General features: G+C 38.2%; 1 protein-coding gene across 2 annotated transcripts in view; it reads left to right on the top strand.

Moving 5' to 3' along the window:
* SEC24D (SEC24 homolog D, COPII coat complex component) overlaps nt 1-22,204 on the top strand; it is a 113,702-nt gene that overhangs the window by 823 nt on the left and 90,675 nt on the right. The window contains exons 1-2 of one of the 2 annotated variants that reach the window (XM_010985522.3): nt 17,343-17,563; nt 19,725-19,883. In XM_010985522.3, the coding sequence (XP_010983824.2) occupies nt 19,766-19,883 (118 nt within the window). In that variant the 5' untranslated portion in view covers nt 17,343-17,563; nt 19,725-19,765. Of the gene's footprint in view, nt 1-17,342; nt 17,564-19,724; nt 19,884-22,204 lie in introns of those variants that run through there. The other variant, XM_064477897.1, reaches the window with a different exon arrangement.

The following is a 22,204-nucleotide window of genomic DNA, read 5'->3' on the forward strand; positions in this document are numbered from 1 at the left end:
TGTCTTTATTTTGTTCCTTTAATGTTTGAAAAAGAATGGGGGATGACAGGTTCTGCAAAAATTGTCCAAAGTTTAACATAATATAAATAGCTCAATTACACATTTATTAATAAATTATTTTGAAGCCAAGATTTTCTTTCACATTATAAAAATAAAAGCCTATATTTTGGGCTTATACCTATACAGAATAAATTTGTTGAAAAATTTTTGTAGATTGTTTTTAAAAACAAAGCAAATTCACATCCTTTATTTAAAATGCCACATAGAACTTTTAAAAAGGAGGATGTCTGTTATTTCTATACAATCGAAGGCTCTGTGCACCTTCTTCTTCACATTAAAAAGAGAACAAGAGGAAACACTGGTTTTTTTAGAACATACAAATTTTAAATACTCAGTGATCTGGAGTGATTTCTATGCATCCAGATACAAACAGTGGCATAGTATTAAGCTTTGCTAGTGAGGAGGCCTTGGTCCTGTCATAGCTTTTACAATCCTCCTTGATAAATTTAGACATCTCAGAACCAGACATTTGCTAACTCTGAGGAAGAAGAAGGTACAAGGCTACTCACTTCAAAAAATGATTATTGAGAGCCATCAATGTGTTCAACCCTATTATGTGATCCAATAGATAAAGAGATCATTCATTTCACAGGACATTTGTTGAATACCTACAATGTGCCTGGCACGAAGTGCTAGGTGCTGGGAATAAAGGTAACATATGGTCTCTACCCACAACTCACTGGCTAGTTGTGGGCCCAAGTGTAAACGCAAATCACAATATGCCATATGATGTGTGCTATAACAGAGGTAGATTCACTAGGTTATAGTATCTCAGAGGAAAATAAAATAATTACACTGGGGGTGGTGATGAAAGGAGTGCTTATGGAACGCTGCTAAAAGAAGAAATCACATCTGGGCTGGACTTTGTAGCCAGAGAGAGAGAAGAAAGAAAAGTAGAAGTAGGTAAGAAGGGAAGCAGAGAGGAAGAGAGGGAGGAAAGCTGAAGGATAATGCAAAGGGGGGGGGTGCTAACTAACAAGGACATGGAGACATAAGTAAGCATGTACATTTAAGGACTACTGTGAAAAATAAATAAATAAGCAGAAACCTCAATTACACAGAGTTAGGAGACCAGACAGGTGAGCTCTCATGCCCTGTGACAATAGCAAAGCCCAACAGGAAGCAGAAAGACCTCTTCTTTCCTGGCAAGGGCTCATCCAGTGAGAAGCCACGGGACTCTGTCGCCTGGTGCCCTCCCAACTTCCTTTCCCCTCTATAAAAGTGCTCTTCCCTTGCCCTGCTGGAGATTGCATGTGGCTCACCGTGGTTGTAGACCCTGAAGTGCAGTTTTCTGCTGATCCTGAGTAAACCTGTCTTTGCTGGAGAAATTTCTGGCAGTCTATTTGTTTTAAATCAACGCTACTAACTGAGAGCCATGGCTATGGAACAAAGGCTGGGGCGGGGGCAGTGTTGGAATGCTGGAGCTGAAGCTGGAAGCCTTGACTATGGAATATAAATGACCGTGGTGCTACGGTAACTTTGGACTTTGTCTGACAGGTATGAAGAGCTGACAAATGTTGTTAAGCAAATAAATGAGAGTTTGAGGGGGGGTTTGGTGATTATGTTGTTTTGTCATGTTGGGGTGCTGTTTAGATGCATGCTTTAGAAGGTTCCTTTGGGAGTAGTGTGGGAGCCAGAAGGTATGTCCTGGTGCCTCTGCTACTAATAGCAATTAGTCAGCTCTTTTTTTTTTCCCCCAGTTTTTTTTTTTTTTTCGGTGGGGGGAGGTAATTAGGTTTTTTGTTTGTCTGTTTATTTATTTATTTCTAGAGGCAGTCCTGGGGATTGAACCCAGGACCTCATGCATGCTAAGCATGTGCTCTACCACTTGAGTTATACCCTCCCCGCAATCAGTTCTTGAAAAAGAGCTGTGAGAGATGAGGGGATCCAAGCTACATCAGTGACAATAGAAATGAAAAATTATTGTCAGCTCTTGCCTGAGGTGACATAGTGTGGGGACAGGCTCTGGAAACAAACAATTAGATTGGAATCCTGGATTTCCAGTTATTAATGGCATAAACTTTGAAGTTACTTAACCTCTCTGAAACTCAGCTTTTTTTTTTAAATCTGTAAAAGAGTAATAAAAGTAATATCTACCTCACAAAGTTGTTAGGGAGATTAAATGAGTTAACATATTTAAAGCATTTAGAATGAATAGTATCTGACATGTAGTGATTATCATATGTGTTAGTGATTATTAATATTTTATACTCAGAGGAGAAATAAATCTCACATTTTTGGAATGGAGGAAGAAGAGAGCATTTAATTTGGAATGTAAGGTGGAGGAAAACTGCCAAAAGGCAAAGACTGCTGGAGTGCAGAAGGTACTCCAGGTTGGGGTAACAGCAAGAGCTAAGGCTCAGAGCAGGGAAAGGATAGGAGATGTTCAGCCTCCAGTACAAGGTTCAGAGGTTCATTCTTCAACAGGAAAAAAATTTTTCTTTATCTGGGAATCTAAGGGCCAGGAAGAATCAACCTTGTCTCTTAATAAGGGTCCATAAAAATTTAACATCCAATTGTGATACTTTTGAGAGAGAAAAGAACACTAAAATTGATGAAAATTAAATAATTTAATATATTTCTAATATATTTTTGAAGTATTTCTTGTCCAAAAATTTTTTCTTCAAAAATTATTTTAAAATATGTCTTTCTAGGAAAAAATAATATCGTACTATATACATTAAAGGAAATTTTTTTAATTTAAAAAGTTTAAAAACTTCCATCTGAACATTTAGAGATGACTTTAGTGTAATAATTACAAGAAAAGAAAATTACAGGTTAATATCTGTCATAAGCACAGATGCAAAAGTCCTGTACACGATATGAGCAAATCTAATAAATCTAATAAACATCAAGACCAAATGGAGTTTGTTCCAGAAATGCAAAACTGATTTAATATTTAAAATTCAATCAATGTAATTTACTACATTAACAGAATAAAGGAAAAGAACATAAAGTTATTTCAATAAATGCAGAAAAACTATGATCAAGGTGGGGGGAAAAACAGCCTCTCAGCAAAGTAGGAATGGAAGGGAACTAGGGAACTATCTTATTTCATCAAGATTATCTTTTAAAAAAATCAACAACTACATTTTACTTAATGGTGAATTTTGAACATTTGCCTCTTGGGTTGGAATTAAGATAAGGATGATTACTATAACCACTTCTGTTCTACATTATACTGGAGGTACTAGTCAATACAAGGCGAGAAAAATAAAACAGACAAAAGATAAAAGAAAAAGTATTTTTTCTGAGAAAAAAAGTAAAGTTGTCATTTGCAGATGACATAACTATGTATGTATGTAAAAAATCTAAAAGAATGTACAAACTATTAGGGTTAATAAGCACAGCTATTGGAAATAATATAAATATCCAAAACTCAATTGTATTCTATATACTAGAAACAATTAGAAAATGAAAATAAATTTTAAACAGCTTTTAAAATGGTACTGAAAAACAAAACATAGTCTTTCATATTAACATAGCTGGTTAGTCACAGTTCATTTTAAAAAGGATTAAAATTCTTAAGCAGCAACATCATAGCTCTATTTGCCATTCCCTGAATTCAAGTGATATCAGAGATACAGATAAGGCTGCCAGAGACTTGCTTCATTTTTGGGCTCAAGTCCCCCAAATCATTGAGCCCTTGTAGCTTTCTGTGAAAAATACGGAAACTTGGAAGAATGTTTTATGAAGTCACTTTGAAGAAATGGAGTACGCTCAGTTTTACAGAGCGCCTTAAGTTAAATGATTCTCCTACACCTGTTAGTATATGTGAACCCCCAATGACTTGAACTTTAGAACTTAAGAGGCTTCCAATTCTAGTACTAAAAAATAATCTGTAAGAAGAATTTTGTCAAAGATTTATAATTAGTGATAAAACAAGGATGTTGTTCTCATACTTAAATTCTCACTGTGCTTTGCTCTCTTGGGCTTAAAGGCAGAATGCTAACATGATAGCCTTAACAATTAGTGCCTAGAGGACATGTCAGTTTGAAAATTGCCTAAATATAGAGCAAGAAATAACTTCTTTAAGACTTAAAAAACAAAATTCAACTGAATAAAATTTAAAGATCTTATTGGCTTTATTGAGCAATTCATAAATCAGGGAGCATCCGATCTAGCAGATAGAAAGGGCTTCTGAGGAGCTGTTCAAAATTAAAGGCTTTTATAGGCAGAAGGGAGTGGGAACAAGAAACTTATACTAGGCAAAAAGCAGATTGGTTATCGCAAGATTATATTCCTTCAGGGGATGGCCAGGGTCTATCAGGCAAATTACCTGATTACTGCTGAGCAGGTGATTCCTGACTGAATGATTTAAGATTCCACTTCTGTGAGAGCCCAAACTGTAATTAAGTCTTGGTTTGGTGACATGGGGCTTAGCATGAGTGACTCCATTTGGGACTATTGTCTTATCTTTAAAAAAGCAAATTTTGATGGTGATGTGTATGATTTACTGAGGAAGGGCAAAATGTTCACAGCTTTTATGCCCAATTATATGAGGAAGGCATTCTCTTCAGTTACAAAAATGACAGGTCACACATTTCCATAGGAGTCTTGACTTCAGAATCTATCGCATGCATGCTAAGAGCAGAAACAACGATTATAAAGGCAGAGAAACACCACTCATTTGCTAACTCAGGTGATTCAGTGACATGAGGTTTTTTTATGAGCCCGTAACTGTAGTGATGTTTTTCAGAACCTTGTAGGCCCCTGATGCTTGGAAGTAGGGAGCTGTTTCTCTTAAAAGGGCTAACAGAGAGAGGCAAGAAATAAGTAAAGGAAGCAAAACAGTTACAAATTAGAAAAGAAAAAAGATTATGTGAAAACCACTTGAGAAATTAGCTGACATCTGTGGAGAGAATATTGAGAATGAAAATAATCAATATTTAACAAAGCTAAAGTTTTATGACAGAGGGGTGAAATCTCTTACAAGTCAGATTTTCCCTCATTTATATTTCTGTTTAAAAGAGTCTTTCATTGTCAACTGTATGGTGAACTTAGTGGGGTAACAAGTGGTTTGAAACTATGGTAGGGACGGTAGAGCATATGGTAATACATTTAAACTAATTAAACAGGACAGAAAGCTCAACCCCAGAAATAGGAGTCTGTCTCACCTCTCTTTGAGAGTTGATGGAAGGTCATCCTCTCTAAGATTTTGGTTTCCCACCTTCTGCTTCTCACTTAGAGACACTTTGCGACTGCTTTCTGTAAAGATGGGATCTTAAAGCTGAAATTTAGAGGTAGAAGAAGTGGCCTTCATAGTTAAAGCATCGTTCTACAAGACCAGATTCACACCTTCCCTTGGATGGCTTGGAAACTGTCGATGCAAGTCACGGTAAGAAGGCATAGAGCCTAGAAAGGCTGAAGCTGAGAGCCAGATTCCTAGGAACTCAAGGACTGTGTACAGTGTTGGGTTAAAGTAAGGCATAAATGGATGACTTCCCGTCCCCTCCCTTCTTCTCCTCCCCTCTCTCTCTGATTTGGGGGGGGGGGGGGGTGAGGGGGAATGTGCCTGCATACACACATGCATTTTAATGTGTGTATGTGTATATATTGATCTGACTCTTTTTTTTTTTTAAGTTTGCTTCAAAGTATCCTCTGGAAATGCAGTTATAATTCAAAGTTTGCTTAACTTTTAAAGTAAGCTTTTTAAGAAAAATATGGAAAATGTGGAATCAGAAAAGGCACTGGAGCATAGATTGAGAGATCTGGGTTCTAGTCCCAGCTTTTCAAAATCCATGTGACCGTGAGCTTGACTATTTAAACCTCAGCCTTCCCATCTGGGAAATGAAAGTATTGGATGGACTAGAATGATTTTTAAGGGTTCTTCCAACTCTGATATTTGATTATTCTATGAAATCTGAGTTAAGCAGAGAGGTACCTTTGCACAGCACATTAACCTCTGGTAGAGGCATACCTAAATTATAAGAGCAGGGAAAGACAAAATCAGCTTCTGAAATACTGAAATTGTCCCCCTCAACAAATGAGTCCTTGCTTGTAACAAAGTAAGGGGGAAAAAAAAAAAAAGGATCACGTTATAGCAACATGTAGTATTTGTTACAAGTGAAGGGGCTAAAATTAGCCAAGTCAAAGAATATATGCATAAAATCACCAAAAGACAAGTGCCAGCATGTATGCTGGGCTGTCCTTACCAAATCTTCTAAGTGAGATAGATAATGCAAATAAAATTTAGGTATCAAATAATGCAATTACAGTAACAAATAACAGTAACTGGGAAGCAAACATGCTCACTAGAGAACAGTGTTTTGACAGATACACTTGTGTGTATCTACTTGGCTTGACCACTTACCAGCTCTGTGTTCTTGGGTAAGTTAATTATGTGTTCATTGCAAACAATTTGAAAAATATAAAAAGATGAAAAAATGAAAAAAAGCCTCAATGCAAGGAATTCTGGAAAATGTTGTTTTTGCTTTCCAACCTTGATACTAAAAAACAAACCAGAACAGGTGTTTCTGTATTTGTGATGCTTATCACTTTTACCTAGAACATCATTTAAACACAGGTGTTAGAGTCATTTCCTTTAAGAGCTCAAGCAGACACAAATGTTCACTGTCAAGTTTATTAATCAACATTATTCTGGAAGTTTCAATGAATGTAGTAAAAAAATGTTAAATTAAATAATTTGTGAAACCACTGGAATCAAAAAATATAGGGCTAATGATGAGCTATGTATCTTTTTTAAAAACCCAAATTTCAGTTTTCAAGTAATGAAATTAAAAACAGAAGTTGATAATGCAATCATATGTATTTAGAAATCAATAGCTTTTTCTTTATTGGCAATAAAGAGACAAAAATGAGAAAAAGCAAACACACATAAAACAGATAGTAGGAAAGAATTAAGTTAAAAAGAAAAATACAGGACCTATATTTTCTTTAAATTCCCAGAAACCAAAAGAATTTATACTAACAATTGAAGGGCCCAAGGGCAAAACAATCAACAGAGCATGTTCTTGGCTGGAAAAATCTTAATATCACAAAAATATCAAGCCTATAAAAAAATAAATTCAATTAAAAATATGTAATAGCTTGAGATATAATGAAATACAGTAAACTGTACATATTTAAATATACAATTTGATATCCACACACCTGTTAAACCATTATCACAATCAAGATAATGAATGATATCTTCATTAATTTACATAAGGCTGTTCAGCCTTCCAACATCACTTGCTGAAGAAACTGTCTTTTCTGCATTGCATATTCTTGCCTCCTTCATTGTAGATTAATTGGCCATAGATGTGTGGGTTTATTTCTGGGCTATTTTGTTCCATTGATCCATGTGTCTGTTTTTGTGCCAATACTATGCTGTTTTGATTACTGTAGCTTGTAGTATTGTCTGAAATCTGAGAGGGTTATGTCTCCAGCTTCATTCTTTTTCTTCAGTGTTGCTTTAGCAATTCTGGATCTTTTGTGGTTCCATATACATTTCAGGATTATTTGTCCTAGTCCTGTGAAAAATGTCCTGCATAATTTGATAGGGATTGCATTAAATCTGTAGGTTGCTTTGGGTAGTATGGCCATTTTAAGGATATTATTCTCAGCATGTAAGTCTTTCATCTCCTTGGTCAGGTTTATCCCTAAGTAATTTTTGGATGCAATTTTAAAAGGGGTTTTTTTCTTTTTACTTTCCTTTTCTGATATTTCATTGTTAGTGTAAAGAAATGCAGCAGATTTCTGTATGTTAATCTTGTTTCCCGCTACCTTGCTGAGTTCATTTATCAGCTCTAGTAGTTTTTGTGTGGAGTCTTTAGAGTTTTCTATATATAGTATCATGTCATCTGCATATAGTGACAATCTTACCTCTTCCCTTCCAATTAACATTCACTCCTTCACACCACACACAAAAATAAACTCAAAATGGCCTAAAGACTTAAACATAAGACGGGACACCGTAAAAACATTCTCTGACATAAAACGTAGCAATGTTTTCTTAGGTGAGTCTTCCAAGGCAATAGAAATAAAAGCAAAAATAAACAAATGAGACCTAATCAAACTCCTAAGCTTTTGCACAGCAAAGGAAACCAGAAACCAAACAAAAAGACGGAATGGGTGAAGATACTTGCAAAAGATGTGACTAACAAGAGCTTGATTTCCAGAATATGCAAACAACTCATACAACTCGGTAACAAAAAATAACCCAATCAAAAATGTGCAGAAGACCTAAATAGACATTTCTCCAATGAAGACATACAAATGGCCAGCGAGCACATGAAAAGGGGTATCGCTAATTGTCACTATTTATCAGAGACTATCGCTAATTATCAGAGAAATGCAAATCACAACTACAGTGAGGTATCACCTCACACTGGTCAGACTGACCATCATTAAAAAGTCAACAAATGATAAATGCTGGAGAGGTATGGAGAAAAGGGAACACTCCTACACTGTTGGTAGGAATGTAATCTGGTGCACCCATGATGGAAAACAGTATGAAGATTCCTTAAAAAACTAAAAATAGACTTATCATGTGATCCAGCAATCCCACTCCTGGGCATATATCCAGAGAAAACTCCAATTGGAAAAGATACATGCACCCCAGTGTTCATAGCAGCACTGTTTACAATAGCCAAGACATGGAAACAACCTAAATGTCCATTGACAGATGACTGGATAAAGAAGATGTGGTATATAATATATATAATGGAATACTACTCAACCATAAAAAGAATGAAATAATGCCATTTGCAGCAACATGGATGGACCTAGAGGTTATCATACTAAGTGAAGTAAGTCAGACAGAGAAAGACAAATACCATTATGACATCACTAATATGTGGAATCTTAAAAAAATGACACAAGTGAACTTATTTACAAAATAGAAACAAACTCACAGACACAGAAAACAAACTTATGACTACCAAAGGGGAAAGGGGGCTGGAGAGGGATAAATCAGGAGTTTGTGATTAGCAGATACAAACTGCTGTATATAAAATAGATAAACAACAAGGTCTTACTGTCTAGCACAGGGAACTATATTCAATATCTTATAATAACCTCTAATAAAAAATATATATATAACTGAATCACTATGCTCTACACAAATTAATACAGTATTGTAAATCAACTATACTTCAATTAAAAAATTAAATTAAAAAGATAGTGAACATATCCATCAATCTGAAAAGAATCCATTCCCTCTTTGTAATCCCCCCACCTCTCTCTGCTCCGCTCCCCATTTCCAGGCACTTAGTGATCTACTTTCTGTCACTATAGATTAGTTTGCATTTTTTTGTGAAATTTATGGGAATGGAATCTTATAACATGCACTCTTTTTTGTTTCCCTTCTTTCATTCAGTACAATTATTTTGAGATTTATTTATTTGTTGCATGTAGTTCATTCCTTTTTATTGCTGAGTATTTCATCATATGGATAGACCACAATTTGTGTTGTATGAGCTGTTTGTATATTCTGGAAATTAAGCCCTTGTCAGTCATATCTTTTGCATTATATGGATAGGTCACAATTTGGGTTAATTTCAGTTTTGAGCCTTTACAAATAAAGCTGTTACGAACATTTGTGTATGAGTCTTTGTATGAATATATATTTTTGTTCTTGGAACTTTAAAGTCTCTACAAGAAAACTGGAGAAAAATATTCGTGATTTTGATTTTTAAATTTTAGGTTATTCATTAAAGTCTATGCTCCATTTTGAATTTTTTTTAATATGATGTGAGGTAGGAGGTACAGATTGAAGTTAATATTTTGCATGTGGATATCAAATTGTTCCCGTACCATTTGTTGAAAAGACAAGAAAAGTCTGTTCCCTCTCTCTCTCTCTCTCTCTATATATATATATATATGGAATCTCTACTGTCTCCTTAATGTTTTTGTTAATGTCTAATACATATATATACACACACATATATAATGTATATATATACACATATGTATCTGGAATCTCTGTTTTCTTAATGTTTTTGTCTATTTTGATGCTAAACCATACTGATCTGATTATTGTACCTTTATAATACATCTTAAAGTCAGATGGTATAAGGCCCCCAACTTTGTTCTTTTTCAAAGTTGTTTTGATTAATATAGGTCTTTGATATTTCCATATGAATTTTTGAATAGCTAGTCATTTTCTCAAAAAACATCTTGCTGTATTTTGATTGGGGTTGCATAAAATCTATAGATGACTTTGGGAAGAAAGGGCTTTTTAATAATATTAAGGCTTCCAATTCATCAAATCTAAACCAAGAAAACCCTGCCCTCCCCACCTCTAAACAATTGCTCTCGACTCTTGTTTGTGGAGATCAGTGGGACTCAGAAGTGCTCCTAGGAGGCTGCGGGGTGCTCCAGGGGAAACAGGTTCCTGCTCTCACTGCTGCCACCAACACAGGACCTTGGTGAACAGGATGAGCTCTCCAGAACTGTTACCCTGGAATAGTGGCAGGCTTCTCTGTATCTCTAAATATCACTGAACTCTTAGATCTAGGGGGAAGGGGAAAGGGAACCCTCTCCTTCCTCAGGCCTAAAAGTCACCGTAGTTCTTGGCCAATAAAACACTATCTATTTTGATTAATGATAGAAACATCAGTTCCCTTCAAAAGAAAACTCCATCCTTATCCATCAGGGTATGATTTTAATTAAAAAATAGGATCATGAAACTGTGTACACATTTTCTCTTATGTGATTAATTTGCTCTTATCCATAGTTTCCTTGTTATTCTAGTATATATGCTGATCTGTTTATTTGTTAGTTTATGGTATATTTACTCTGACTAGTACAATTTACAAGTATTATTTAATTTTTTGATATACTAATTTAAGAAATACGATTATTTGTTGGAAGATGTCCCTACTCCACCCAAAATCAGTGGCTTAAACAAGAGTTTATTTTTCTTTCATGTAACAGCTCAGAGGTACACATGGAGTTCAAGGTGAACAGATGGTTCTGGTTCATGGAGATATCCAGGAGCCAGAGATCATTTCATCTTATTTCTTGCCATCAACCCTAAAGGATTGTCCTCGCCTAGATGATTAATTTTGCTTAACCACTACCATGTCTACATCTCAGCCTGCGGGAAGCTGAGAGAATCAGGATGAAAATTCTAAAGATGACACAAAAAACATGTGCACATAATTTCCACTCTAGTCAGTGAGTCACAAAATGACAACCAGTTGTAAGGAAGACTGCAGCTGCAGTCTTTGGTGGAGCAATCACACACCAGCTAAAACTCAGAAGAATGGATAGGATTCTGTAAAAATAAGCAGTCTCTGCCACAAACGTAATATTCCAAAATCTAAATATATGATATTTTAATTTATAATTAGCAATATAAAATTGCATTATTTTTCTAGGTAACCAAGTAAATGGATTTGAGGAAGGAATCAAAGGAAGATAATTTCTTCTTGTTAATGATCATATATTCCAACACTGACTTCAGTTAGGTTGTTAGTACCATTTCTAATTCTTCCCAACTATTTTAGTGACTAATCAGGTGCTTTTTATCTCTTGATTCAATCTTAATACAAGAAGGGAAATACAGAATATCATATAATAAGCTTTCAATATTATGAAGGTGAGAGTACCTTTCTTATAAGCCTTTGGTTACATAAAATGGGGTTTCATTTACCTCTTAAGTGCCTATTCTCCTGCCTTCTTTACTTAGATCAAGAAAATCAGTGTGATAAAAACTCTGAGTCAGATATCATTCATCAACTGGAAAATCTTTAAAGTCAACAGGAACATGGCATGAGTAAGGGGTGAGCTATGAATACAGAACTATGGCCATGCAGCTGTCACAACTCAGTCTGCCTCCTACTTTTATAGTAGGTCATAAAGCTACATTTGTTGTTTCTCCTTAAACCTGAGCCACCATCAAGAAAACTTACGTGAAACCAGATGATTGAAGGATAAATTTCTGAGGCCTAAAATCTCACTGAGACTCTGTAAAATAAACGTTTTCTGAATCTCAGATTCTTTATGATGAAATGTTGTCTCCCATATAAAAAATATATGAAAATTGAGTCAGATCATGTCATTCCTCAGTTCAAAATCTGAAGTGACCCCTTCGAAAAAACAGAATGAAACCCAAACTCTTTAAATGGCCTAAAGGATGCTATGCCAGCTGCTTCCCCTCTTTACCTCTTGGCTCTCCTCTCCTATAACTTTCCCCTCATTGTCTCTGCTTCAGCCTTGCTGGCCTCCTTCTCCCCCTGGAGCATGTCATGCACCCTCCTTTTTAACATGGGGACTTTGGAGGGGGGTGCACTCCTTTCTGCCTGGAATGCCCTGCCCCCAGGTGATCTGCATATTTGACTCCATGATCTCCTTCAAGGCTTTGTTCGGATCTTGCCTTCTCTGTGATGCTCTGTGCATTCAGGTCCCCTGGAAAGCAGACATCAATGTCGAATTAGACATACAAGAGAGTTATTGAGGGAAACAAGTGTGAACAACAGAAGACAGAGGGAACAGGAGCAGGAGAGAAAGATTTAGGTGCCATGAAGATCCAACACCTGTGAAAAGAGGTGGAGGAAGTGGGAGGATTGGATAGGATGAGCCTCAGATTGCGGCTCTGAGAAAGTCTCAATCAGGGCAATGGGAGCCCCAGAGGAAAGATTTCTTACTAGAGGACTCCCATGTTGGGCAGAAATACTATGACTTTAGTATTCCCACCATTGCTTGGTCATTGGCTTGGAACTTCTGAGAGTGTTTGCTTTGGGATGAATGCTGCAGTAAGCCCGAAGGCATAACAGTTGAAGGCTGACAGCCCCTTCAATTCCTTAGAGCAGGTTATCTTGAAGAGAGATTTGAGTGGCTCACCTCCTGGGCCCACGGAGCCCTACTCTACCCCGTGTAATACTATAATTGTTTAATTACCCCATTTAATGCTGCTCACCACCAGCTGGGCATTCCCAATCCTCCTTTCCCTGCTCTGTTTTCCTTTATTCCATAGCACTTCATTTATTTTATATCCTTTCATGTTCATGATCACAATGAAAAGAATGTATATCTCACATTTACAACAAATAAGACAAGGTTAGTAAGCTTAGAAACTGCACCGTTGTAGGTTTCCCTGAGATTTCATCTTTAGACTTTATATACGTATGTTCAATTGTCACAAATATGCTATTAATAATGATGATTATGATGATGGGACTGTAAGAACAACATTATTGAGTACTTATGTGCCAAACACTGTACTAAGTGCTTTGCCTGAATTATCTCATTTAATCCCCACAACAGTCTTTGAAGTTAGTGTTATTATCACTCTAATCTGTGCAGATGAGGATATTGAGGTTTACACAGGGAACACACTCCCTCTACCAGGAGATATCTTTTACTTTCCAAGTCTGGGTTAAGTGTCTCTTCCTACATTTTCCTATGGCAACTTGTGTCTCTTCACAGAATGCTAATCCACTGAACCATAACTGTAGGTCCAACAGATCAGGGGTTGGTAAGCTTTTTCTGTAAAGGGCCAGGTAGTCTATATTTCAGGTTTTGTGGGCCTTGTGGACTCTGTCACAACTACACAACTCTGCTATTGTAGTGCAAAAGCAACCACAGAGTACGTTAATGAAAAGCATGGCTGTGTTCCAATAAAACTTTATTTATGGGCATTGAAATGTGAATTTCATATAATTTCCATGGGTCACAAAATATTATTCTTCTTTTGATTTTTTCAACCAATAAAAATGTAAAAGTCACTCTCAGCTTGCTACAGAAACAGACAAGTGTAAAAATCATTCTTAGCTTGCTACAAAAACAAAACAAAACAGGTTTTGTATTTTGCCCATCCCTATACTATTACGTGAACTATTCACAGCCAATGCAGTATCACATCTGTGGCACTTAGTACAGCATCCAGCTTATAGTGGATGCTTAATAAATAATTTTTGTATGAATAAAACTCACATAGCTAGCAGTGAGTGACAGTGTTACCATTCAAACCTGAGTCAACTGGTTTGGCAGTGTAATGTCACACTACCCACTCTGTGGCCAAAGCCATAAGTGATGAAGTTCACTCAGAGCAAGATACCAAGATATTCAAAAAGTAATTCTACCTAGGAGTCAAAGTGCTGGGTCATATGGTAACTCTATGTTTAATTTTGTTCTATTTCTTTTTCTTCTCCTTTTTTTTTTTAAACTGAAGTATTGTCATTCTCAGCAGACTTCAATTTTAATTAGCTTGGTTTTTTAAGGGGGTGAGATTGCATGTTTTACTTTAAAAATAAAATCTCATACAGAATAACAACATTGCATAGTTGCTGAGAGCACAGCCTTTGGGGCCAGATTGTCTGAGTTTATTTTTTTTAAGTACATTATGTTTTTCAAGTTCCCAAGAGAAATGAAAACATATATCCAAACAAAAACTTTTATAGGAATGTTCATGGCAGCATTATTCATAATAGCTGGAAGAGGAAAGGAAGCAACCTAAATGTCCATCAGATGATGAATGGATAAAGGAAATGTGCTATATCCATACAATGGAATATTATTTGGCAATAAAAAGGAGAGACGTACTGATACCTACTACAACATGAATGAACTTGTGAAATGATTGTCACAAAGGACCACATGTTGTATGATTCCATTTATATGAAATGTCCAGAATAGGTAGACCTATAGATAGAAAGTAGGTCAGTGGTTTCCTAGGGCTGTGGAATGGGAAGGTAGGGGGAAAGGGGAGTGACTGCTAATGGATGGGATTTATTGGAGAGGGATCAAAGTGTTCTAAAATTGATTGTGGTGATGGGTATACAACTCTGCACATCCTAAAAGCCACTGGACTGTATATTTTAAATGGGCGATTGTTAATTACATCTCAATAAAGCTGTAAAGCTGTTTTTTTTTTTTTTTAAATAATTCCAGAAACACCTGGGTGTTGGGCCTTGATAAACACTTGAACTCTACTGTTACTGTTACTGGTTGCTACTCAACTTAGCTTACCATGTATCTTTTCTCCTAGCCCCCTTTAACTTGGCCTAATTTATTGTGATTCCAGTATTTAACATAGTCCAGGTCTTGGCCATTTCAGTTTTTTAAATATATAGCTTCTTCAAACTGTAGTTTTGGAATCAGCAATCTCCAAACTTCTTAAGTTATGTAAATGCTTAGAGTATCATAGTTCTGACGTTACAAAGGCCACCTATTAGACAGAACCCTGAATATTGCGAGGAAATTCCTTCTCTTTCTATGTAGTCATTTGCAGAGTTGACTCTCTTCTTTCTTTTTCTTTTAAAGTTAGAACACAGAACCCTAGCACATAGACATTCCACGTGACCTCACTTTTTCTCAATTAGTTACCAGGGTGATCAAATTAATTACATATGGAACCTCAGAGGCGGATCTGAGGTGGAAACAGCTCAGGTAAGATGCAGGAAGGCTGTGAATCCGGGCTGACCCTCAGGTCTAGTGAAGGCCAATGACTCAACCACAGAAATAAGATAAGAAGTTAATCACCTAAGGGATGGGCACTTGGGGCCATGAGAAGGGAAGCAGGACTGGAACCAGAAGTCCAGGTCAAAAGAAAAAGAAATTTGTGATTAGTAACTCCAATCACTGGTGGAAATGTGTGGTCAATTAATATTTTAGTTATTTGAAAGCTTGAATATAAAGTAGTAATGAGAAAAAGACAGAACCAGTTAACAGAGAATAGCAAATCAGAAAGAAAAAAATACGAGGCGAAAAGAACTTTAGAATTATAATCAGAAGGCATGACTTCCAACTGACTCTAAGATTAGTAAGTCATTTTCATTTCCTGAACCTCAGTTTATTAATCCATAAAATGACTGAGTTGAATTTAGTCCTCACTGAATGCTGAACTGAATATCCGTCTCTGTAAAATCCCTTACAGCTTTAAGCATTTAGGCATTCCAAACTGTCTTAGAACTGAAACCACTAGTTGTTTGTTCTGATGCTACTGAGCAAGGGAGAGAACAAATGTACAAATTCAAATTTAGTGGTCTTACAGGGGCCACAAGCCAACTAAGTCATCATATGGTGTTCCTATTTCCAAGGGACTCTACTCTCTCCTACACTGTGACATAGCTGTGATACAAAGACTTTTTTTTTTAAATTGCTTTTACAAGTTGTACTGCTTCAACACAGGCCAAAGCTTCTTAAATACCATCAAACATTTCCATCATATTTAGAATATAGAAACAAATTTAAAACAAAATTTTCATTGTGGATTTTCAAAACTGACCGGTATCAAAGCTGGACATAGGCAGGACATCACAGCTTAACATCCTCTAAAAGGAAAATGGGGAAAGGGACCATTTGTCTTCACTGGGCTGGAACAACATAAAATGCCTGCAAAACCCATGGAGCATTTCAGCAGAAGCATCGTTCCCATGTAAGTTTTTACTTATGCATTTCATCAGTAAAGGAATTTGTCAAGTAGCTTTTACCTTCTTGTAGCCCAGAAGAAAGTATATTTTGAAAACAAAACACTGATTTGGTTTTACTTTCCTAAGTTTGAGCGAAGTGGTAGCTATACGAAACCTCAGGTTAACTGAAGGCTTTTCTATGTAGCAGTGGGAGGTTGTGAGAAAGCAGCCAGATGGTCCTGATTTTTAAGGCTAGATAGAGAGGTCAAGTTCCAGGCCTTACATAGGTTGCCGTTTTTCTCAGCTGTTTCTCATAGCACAGTGAGCTAATGCGCGTAGCAATCCCTATTTTGGGGTGGGATCAGCCATCCTATTTCACAATGAATATGTAGACCTTCATTGAAGGAATACACAGAATTCTGGCAATCCCAGTTTCACTGAAGACACCTTTCCCCATACTTTTCAGCTGGGGCATCTTTTCCTCCTCTTTTTGTGCCGCGTAGTCCGCTGCCGTGGGCGTTCCTTCCTCTGTAGTGCATCGCACGAGTGCGTCATCATATTGTCCGTGTACACGTGCCAGATTCGCCCTTAGACTGAAATCTCTTCGAGATCCGGAAGCGTATACCCTCCTATATTGGCGGTGCAGTATCTGAAGTAGCCTAGTTACTTAAGTAATATGTAATGAATGAATAGCTGAATTTGCCACCTGTTGAATGAAAGAATGAATGAACCCTCAATACGAACTCCCTCCTTCCTGTGGGGCTCCATAGTGAAAATGCTGCTCTGATTTAGCAACAGCGTTAAAATCTTTAACTTGTTGGACGGAAACGAACAAACAACACGGACAGGAAAGGGAGAAAAGAGAAAAAAGGGAGGACGGGCGGCCAATAGGCGGCCGGCGCTGGGTGGCCGGCCCCGCCGCAGGCCCCGCCCCCGCCCTGTCGGCGTCTGTGCGCGTGCGCCGGCGGGAGCGCGGCCGCTGATCGGAGCCGGGGCTCCGGGGGCGCGCAGCCGGGAGAGTGTTTGACGTGGCAGTTCCCAGCCCAGCTGTAACTCCGCGAAAGAGAACAGCCTGTGGGGACACCCGCCGCAGGAAAGGCGCGGGAGCAGCGGCCGCTGCGGGAGCTGGGTCACGGGAGCAACCGGCACTGGGAGCAGAGCTCGGGGTCTCTGAAGCCCGGCGGCAAGTGGGAGTCGACCAGGTAATGCCTTGCTCAGCCTAGTTGAGCTCAGGCGGGACCCCCTCCCCAGGCACAGCTGGAGTTGGGTGAGGTGCCCGGCCTGGGGTGGCGGGTGGCGTGAGGTTGGATGCTAACCTGTGGCAGGGCAGCGGAGGCGACCTCCTCCTTTGCTCCTTTAGCCCTTTGGTGCAGTTCAATAATGGGGGTGGGGTGGGTGGGCGTGGGCATTTTTTACCCGCCCTCGCCCCATCTTTGTGTCTAGGGATACTAGAGCTCCCTGGTTGGGTCCTCAGTAGCCACAGTATTCTAATAACAGGCCAGCGGTTTTCTTGTCTCCGTATTAACTTAATTTCCTCTTCCTTGGAGGAAGGGAGTGTTGTAAATACTCATAGTAATGATGGCAACTGTATCTTGAAGCTTCAGGACAGCCTGATAGTGAAACTGATTTGTCCAAATCCGAACTTGATCGTGGGTGAGAAGTGCACCGTGGCTGGAATGGTCGAGTGATAGTGGACTGGGGGTTGTTCTGGGATTGAAGCTCCCCAGATTTTGATCTTAGGCCTGCTCGTGCCAGGTGGCTTTCTGCCATGTTGCCACTTGAAGCTGAGTCAGGTTTCTATAACTTGGTGCTCCGTGTGAGGAAGTTTGACGTGGCACACTGGGTTGCGTGAGGAAGCAGATTCCTGCCAGGACCAGTTAAGAGGGACCCAACTGCTTCCTGCGCTTTGGAGTGAACATCCCTACCTTTCCTTTCTGTCACCCAGCAACAGGCAGCTACGTAGGTGTGTTCCTGCTGACTTTCTAAGTGTGCTTGGTTGGATGAGCTTGACCAAAGCTCAGGCTGCCACGTCTCTTTCTGCTAAGTGGGAGGAGGGAAAATGTGTTGTCAGTAACAATGTGGACCGGCAGGCCTATTTCTCCTCTCTTCAGAGCTCTGCTTCCAGGAAGAAAGTGATCTTTTAAGATTTGTACTTCATTGCTTTAGTTTTGGAAGCATAGTTTATATGAAAACGAAACCAAATGATGGCATGTACTTTCCTGAATATAGATCTATTTCAAATCTTAGCAGGTTTCATTGAACTTTTACCTTAAAAGGTAATATCATAAAATAACAAAAGGAAGAATATTCCTATGCTGGGTGAAAAAACTGGAGAGAAATTGCAGACTCGTTGTTCTATATCTGGAAAGGCTTTTAGAGGCTTCATTTTGTAAGAGGGAACTGAGGCCCAGAGAGTTTCACCAGCTTATTTCATGCCACACAGCTAAGTATTGGCAGATTAGTAGTGAAAACCCACTTTTTTCAGCCAGGATTCAGAGCTTTTTCTGTTATAAAAATTTTTGAGAATATTTCTATGAAATATTTCTTATTTATGAAACCTGGAAAAAATGGAGAACTTAAATTGATGTTTAGGTTCTGAGTAGAATCAAGATGAATCTGTTGTATTTTTGAGTTGTGTGTGTGTGCCTAGACACATGAAATTGACTTTTTCCCTTAGTTCCTTAAATATATATGCATATATATTTCTTAGAGGTAAGATATTTAAATCAGAAAGGAAAGTTTCATCTTTGACTGAGAAACCACTGACAACTCTCAAATAGTTGTAGGCAATATATAGTTGTCATCAATATAAGACTCATAAAATCAGTCCATTATCAGCTTATCTTCTGCTGTATTTGTTGGACTATTGATTTCTCTTTATCCTAACTGGCTGGTTAAAATTACTAATCAGGATAGCACTAAAATGACACAAGTCAAAACATCTGATTGCAGACTAACAGCAGTTCTGCTGGTCAATCAGTTGAATGACGTGTGATTATTGTGATTATCTGTGCTTAAACAGGGCTGGGGGAACCAAAGGCACCAAAATAGTAGATGCACTTATGAGAGACTGTGAATGAAAAAATCTGTGAATGAAAAAATAATTGGCAGCTGTTATTCATGTTTTCGTGCCTGGGAATTTGCCTAGGACTGTAGAAGTGAGTTACTGAGTTCCACAGAGCTATGGTTAGAGCCTTTGTAGCAGATAATGATACTATGTGTTGTATGATAGGAAGCTGTCTCATGCACCTGATAGTTGTACCTTTCCTCAAACCATCATGCACATTTATTAACAGTGTTTGTAGTTTTAATAGCATTAAGTGACTCAAACCTTCTTGTTGACATTTTTTTCTTCTTTTGCAGGGTTCTTTTATAGAACTATTCCTTGGAATGATATTTCCATAATGAGTCAACAAGGTTATGTGGCTACACCCCCCTATTCTCAGTCCCAGCCTGGAATAGGCCTTTCTCCACCAAATTACGGGCACTATGGAGACCCATCTCATACAGGTTCTCCACCAGGTAAAGTGCATTATTTTGACTTGAATGTGATTATTGAATCTCAAGCTCAGAGACATAAGGTGTTCTGAAAGAGCTTCTTTGGGAGAGCTGAATGGTCATTATATGCAATGTAATGTTCTGAGGTAATAGGATTGTTTGGAAAAGTCTACCTCATCAGTTTGGTTATGGCATGAAATACAACACATTTGTTTTTTAAATATAGATTAAAATAAAGAGACTTTCTGGTGTTTTGTTTTTACTGTTAGAGTTTCTATTGCTATTAATCAGTGGCATGAGGTTGTTGTAAGCTCTCAATAAAAAAACAAATTTTTTATATATATATACACACTAATTACTAAATATATGGATATTAAATTTTTGTGTGTATATATATATATGTACACACACCAAAGTGGTTTTGGCAATCATATCATAAAATCAATTTTGATATTGGAAAAATATCATTAGATTTCTACACTAAAGATTATTCAATGATAATTATAACAAGAAAAAACATAGCCTTGTCTTGAAATCATTATTGAATAATATTGGTTGCTTTAAAATATGGTACCCAGCACGGAATCTTGGCTTTTGAGGCAGAGGTAGGAGAAGGAGTGATGGGTGGGACTACTGTTGCTCTGATGGCAGTTGACATAGTAAGGTCACCTCCCATTATCAAAGGCCTGCTCTGAGGGACCAAGTTTCAGGGTCAGAGGTGAGGCTAGTCATAGCTTGTTTCAGTACTGATGATCCCAAATTCCCTAAAAATATTTATGTAAGACAGTTCTTGGAAATTCTGGAATCCAACTAAAATCCTTGGTGGAAATGGGCTATATATAAATCAGTGAGTGCCTCTTGGGGTTCCCCAGGACGGGCTCAGATGTGTGGCATCCAGGCTGCACTGGGCAGCATGTATGGAGTGCAGGGTCAGCGAGGGGTTAGGAAGGCCCTCTAGGGAGGCTTGGTGGTAGCAGCCACACAGTTTGCTGCAGAAGATGCTCTAAGATTGTAAATTTCCTGTGGGATGCCACTCTTATGACTTAGTCTGCCCATAATTTTCAAAGACCTCCAGATGCGGTGGCATCCTCCTCTTGTTCAGGACCAGTCATCCCTGTAACATTTATAGCTCCGGATCCTGTAGGAACCATTTAACCCCTCTTTCTCCAGTTTCTTTCTATCTGCTGGTTCATTCCCCCTCTGCATTTGTGTGTAACGATAACTGTACATTACTCTTTTTTTTGAGTGCTTACCATATATCAAAAAGGTCCTAAAAGATTTACATGTTATTATCTTCTTTAATCCTCGAGCAATGCTATGCAGTAGATTATTAGTCCCATTCTGCAGCTAAGAAAACCAAATGTCTGGTACACTGCGACTTATTCAAGGTCACAGAGCTGGTGATGTAGCTAGGATTCATACCCAGGTCCCTCAAGAAAACAAATAAACTCCAATACACACCCAAGTATAGCACTCAGTATTATTCATCTTGCCTTCCTCTCATCATAGCCATCTTCCTAAACAAGTACTCACTCCACTCACTCACTCTCCATCCTTGACTCAGTCTCTCCATGGCCCAGGGTGGTCTTCAATCCCTAGCTTGGGCCCCATTTCCCCTTCCCTGTCTCCCACGGGAGTCATTGGTTGTCTCCTAATACCAGATGCAGTAGAAACTGTCCTGTCCTCTTTTGAATTTGACACTGTTTGCTGCTTTTGTTTGTATAAAACTCTCTTCTCCTTTGGTTTCAATGATACTATCCTTTTGTTATTTTTCTTGATGGCTCTCTGGACACCTCCTTCTGAGGAGTCCCCGCTCCCCCACACGACCCTTAAGCAGTACTGTTTCTCCTTCTTTGTTTTATCTTCACCCCTCTTTTCCTCTCACTCCTTAGATTTTTCCTTAACCATGTTATTCCATGTAAAGTGCTAGCCTCTCAGATCTATTTCTCCAGTCCCTCCAACACTCCAGATCTATGCCTTCAATTGCCCGCCTGTTTAAATAGGTACATAAAACTCATCATGTCCAAAATAATTCATTATTTTTTTCATAAAACCTATTTTTTTCTGGCATTCTGTGTCTCACCCAGCAGTCATCATTCACTCAACTACCCAAATAAGAAAGTTTCACTGTTTAAAAAAATCTCTCTCTTTTACCTTCTCCAATCTGAATCCTTTGGGGTAATTGTAAATATCTTTCCCACCTGCTTCCTTCTTTCTATCCTCTCGTCACTCTTCTTGGTCAAGCCATCCACCTCTCACCTGGATGACTAACATGGTCTCTTAACCGTTGTCCCTCTCCAGTGCTGCCTTTCTCCAAACCATCTGGTCCTGAGCTGGAGGGACTT

Source organism: Camelus dromedarius, chromosome 1 (genome assembly GCF_036321535.1).
Source record: "Camelus dromedarius isolate mCamDro1 chromosome 1, mCamDro1.pat, whole genome shotgun sequence".
In the NCBI taxonomy this organism is placed as follows: Eukaryota; Metazoa; Chordata; class Mammalia; order Artiodactyla; family Camelidae; genus Camelus; species Camelus dromedarius.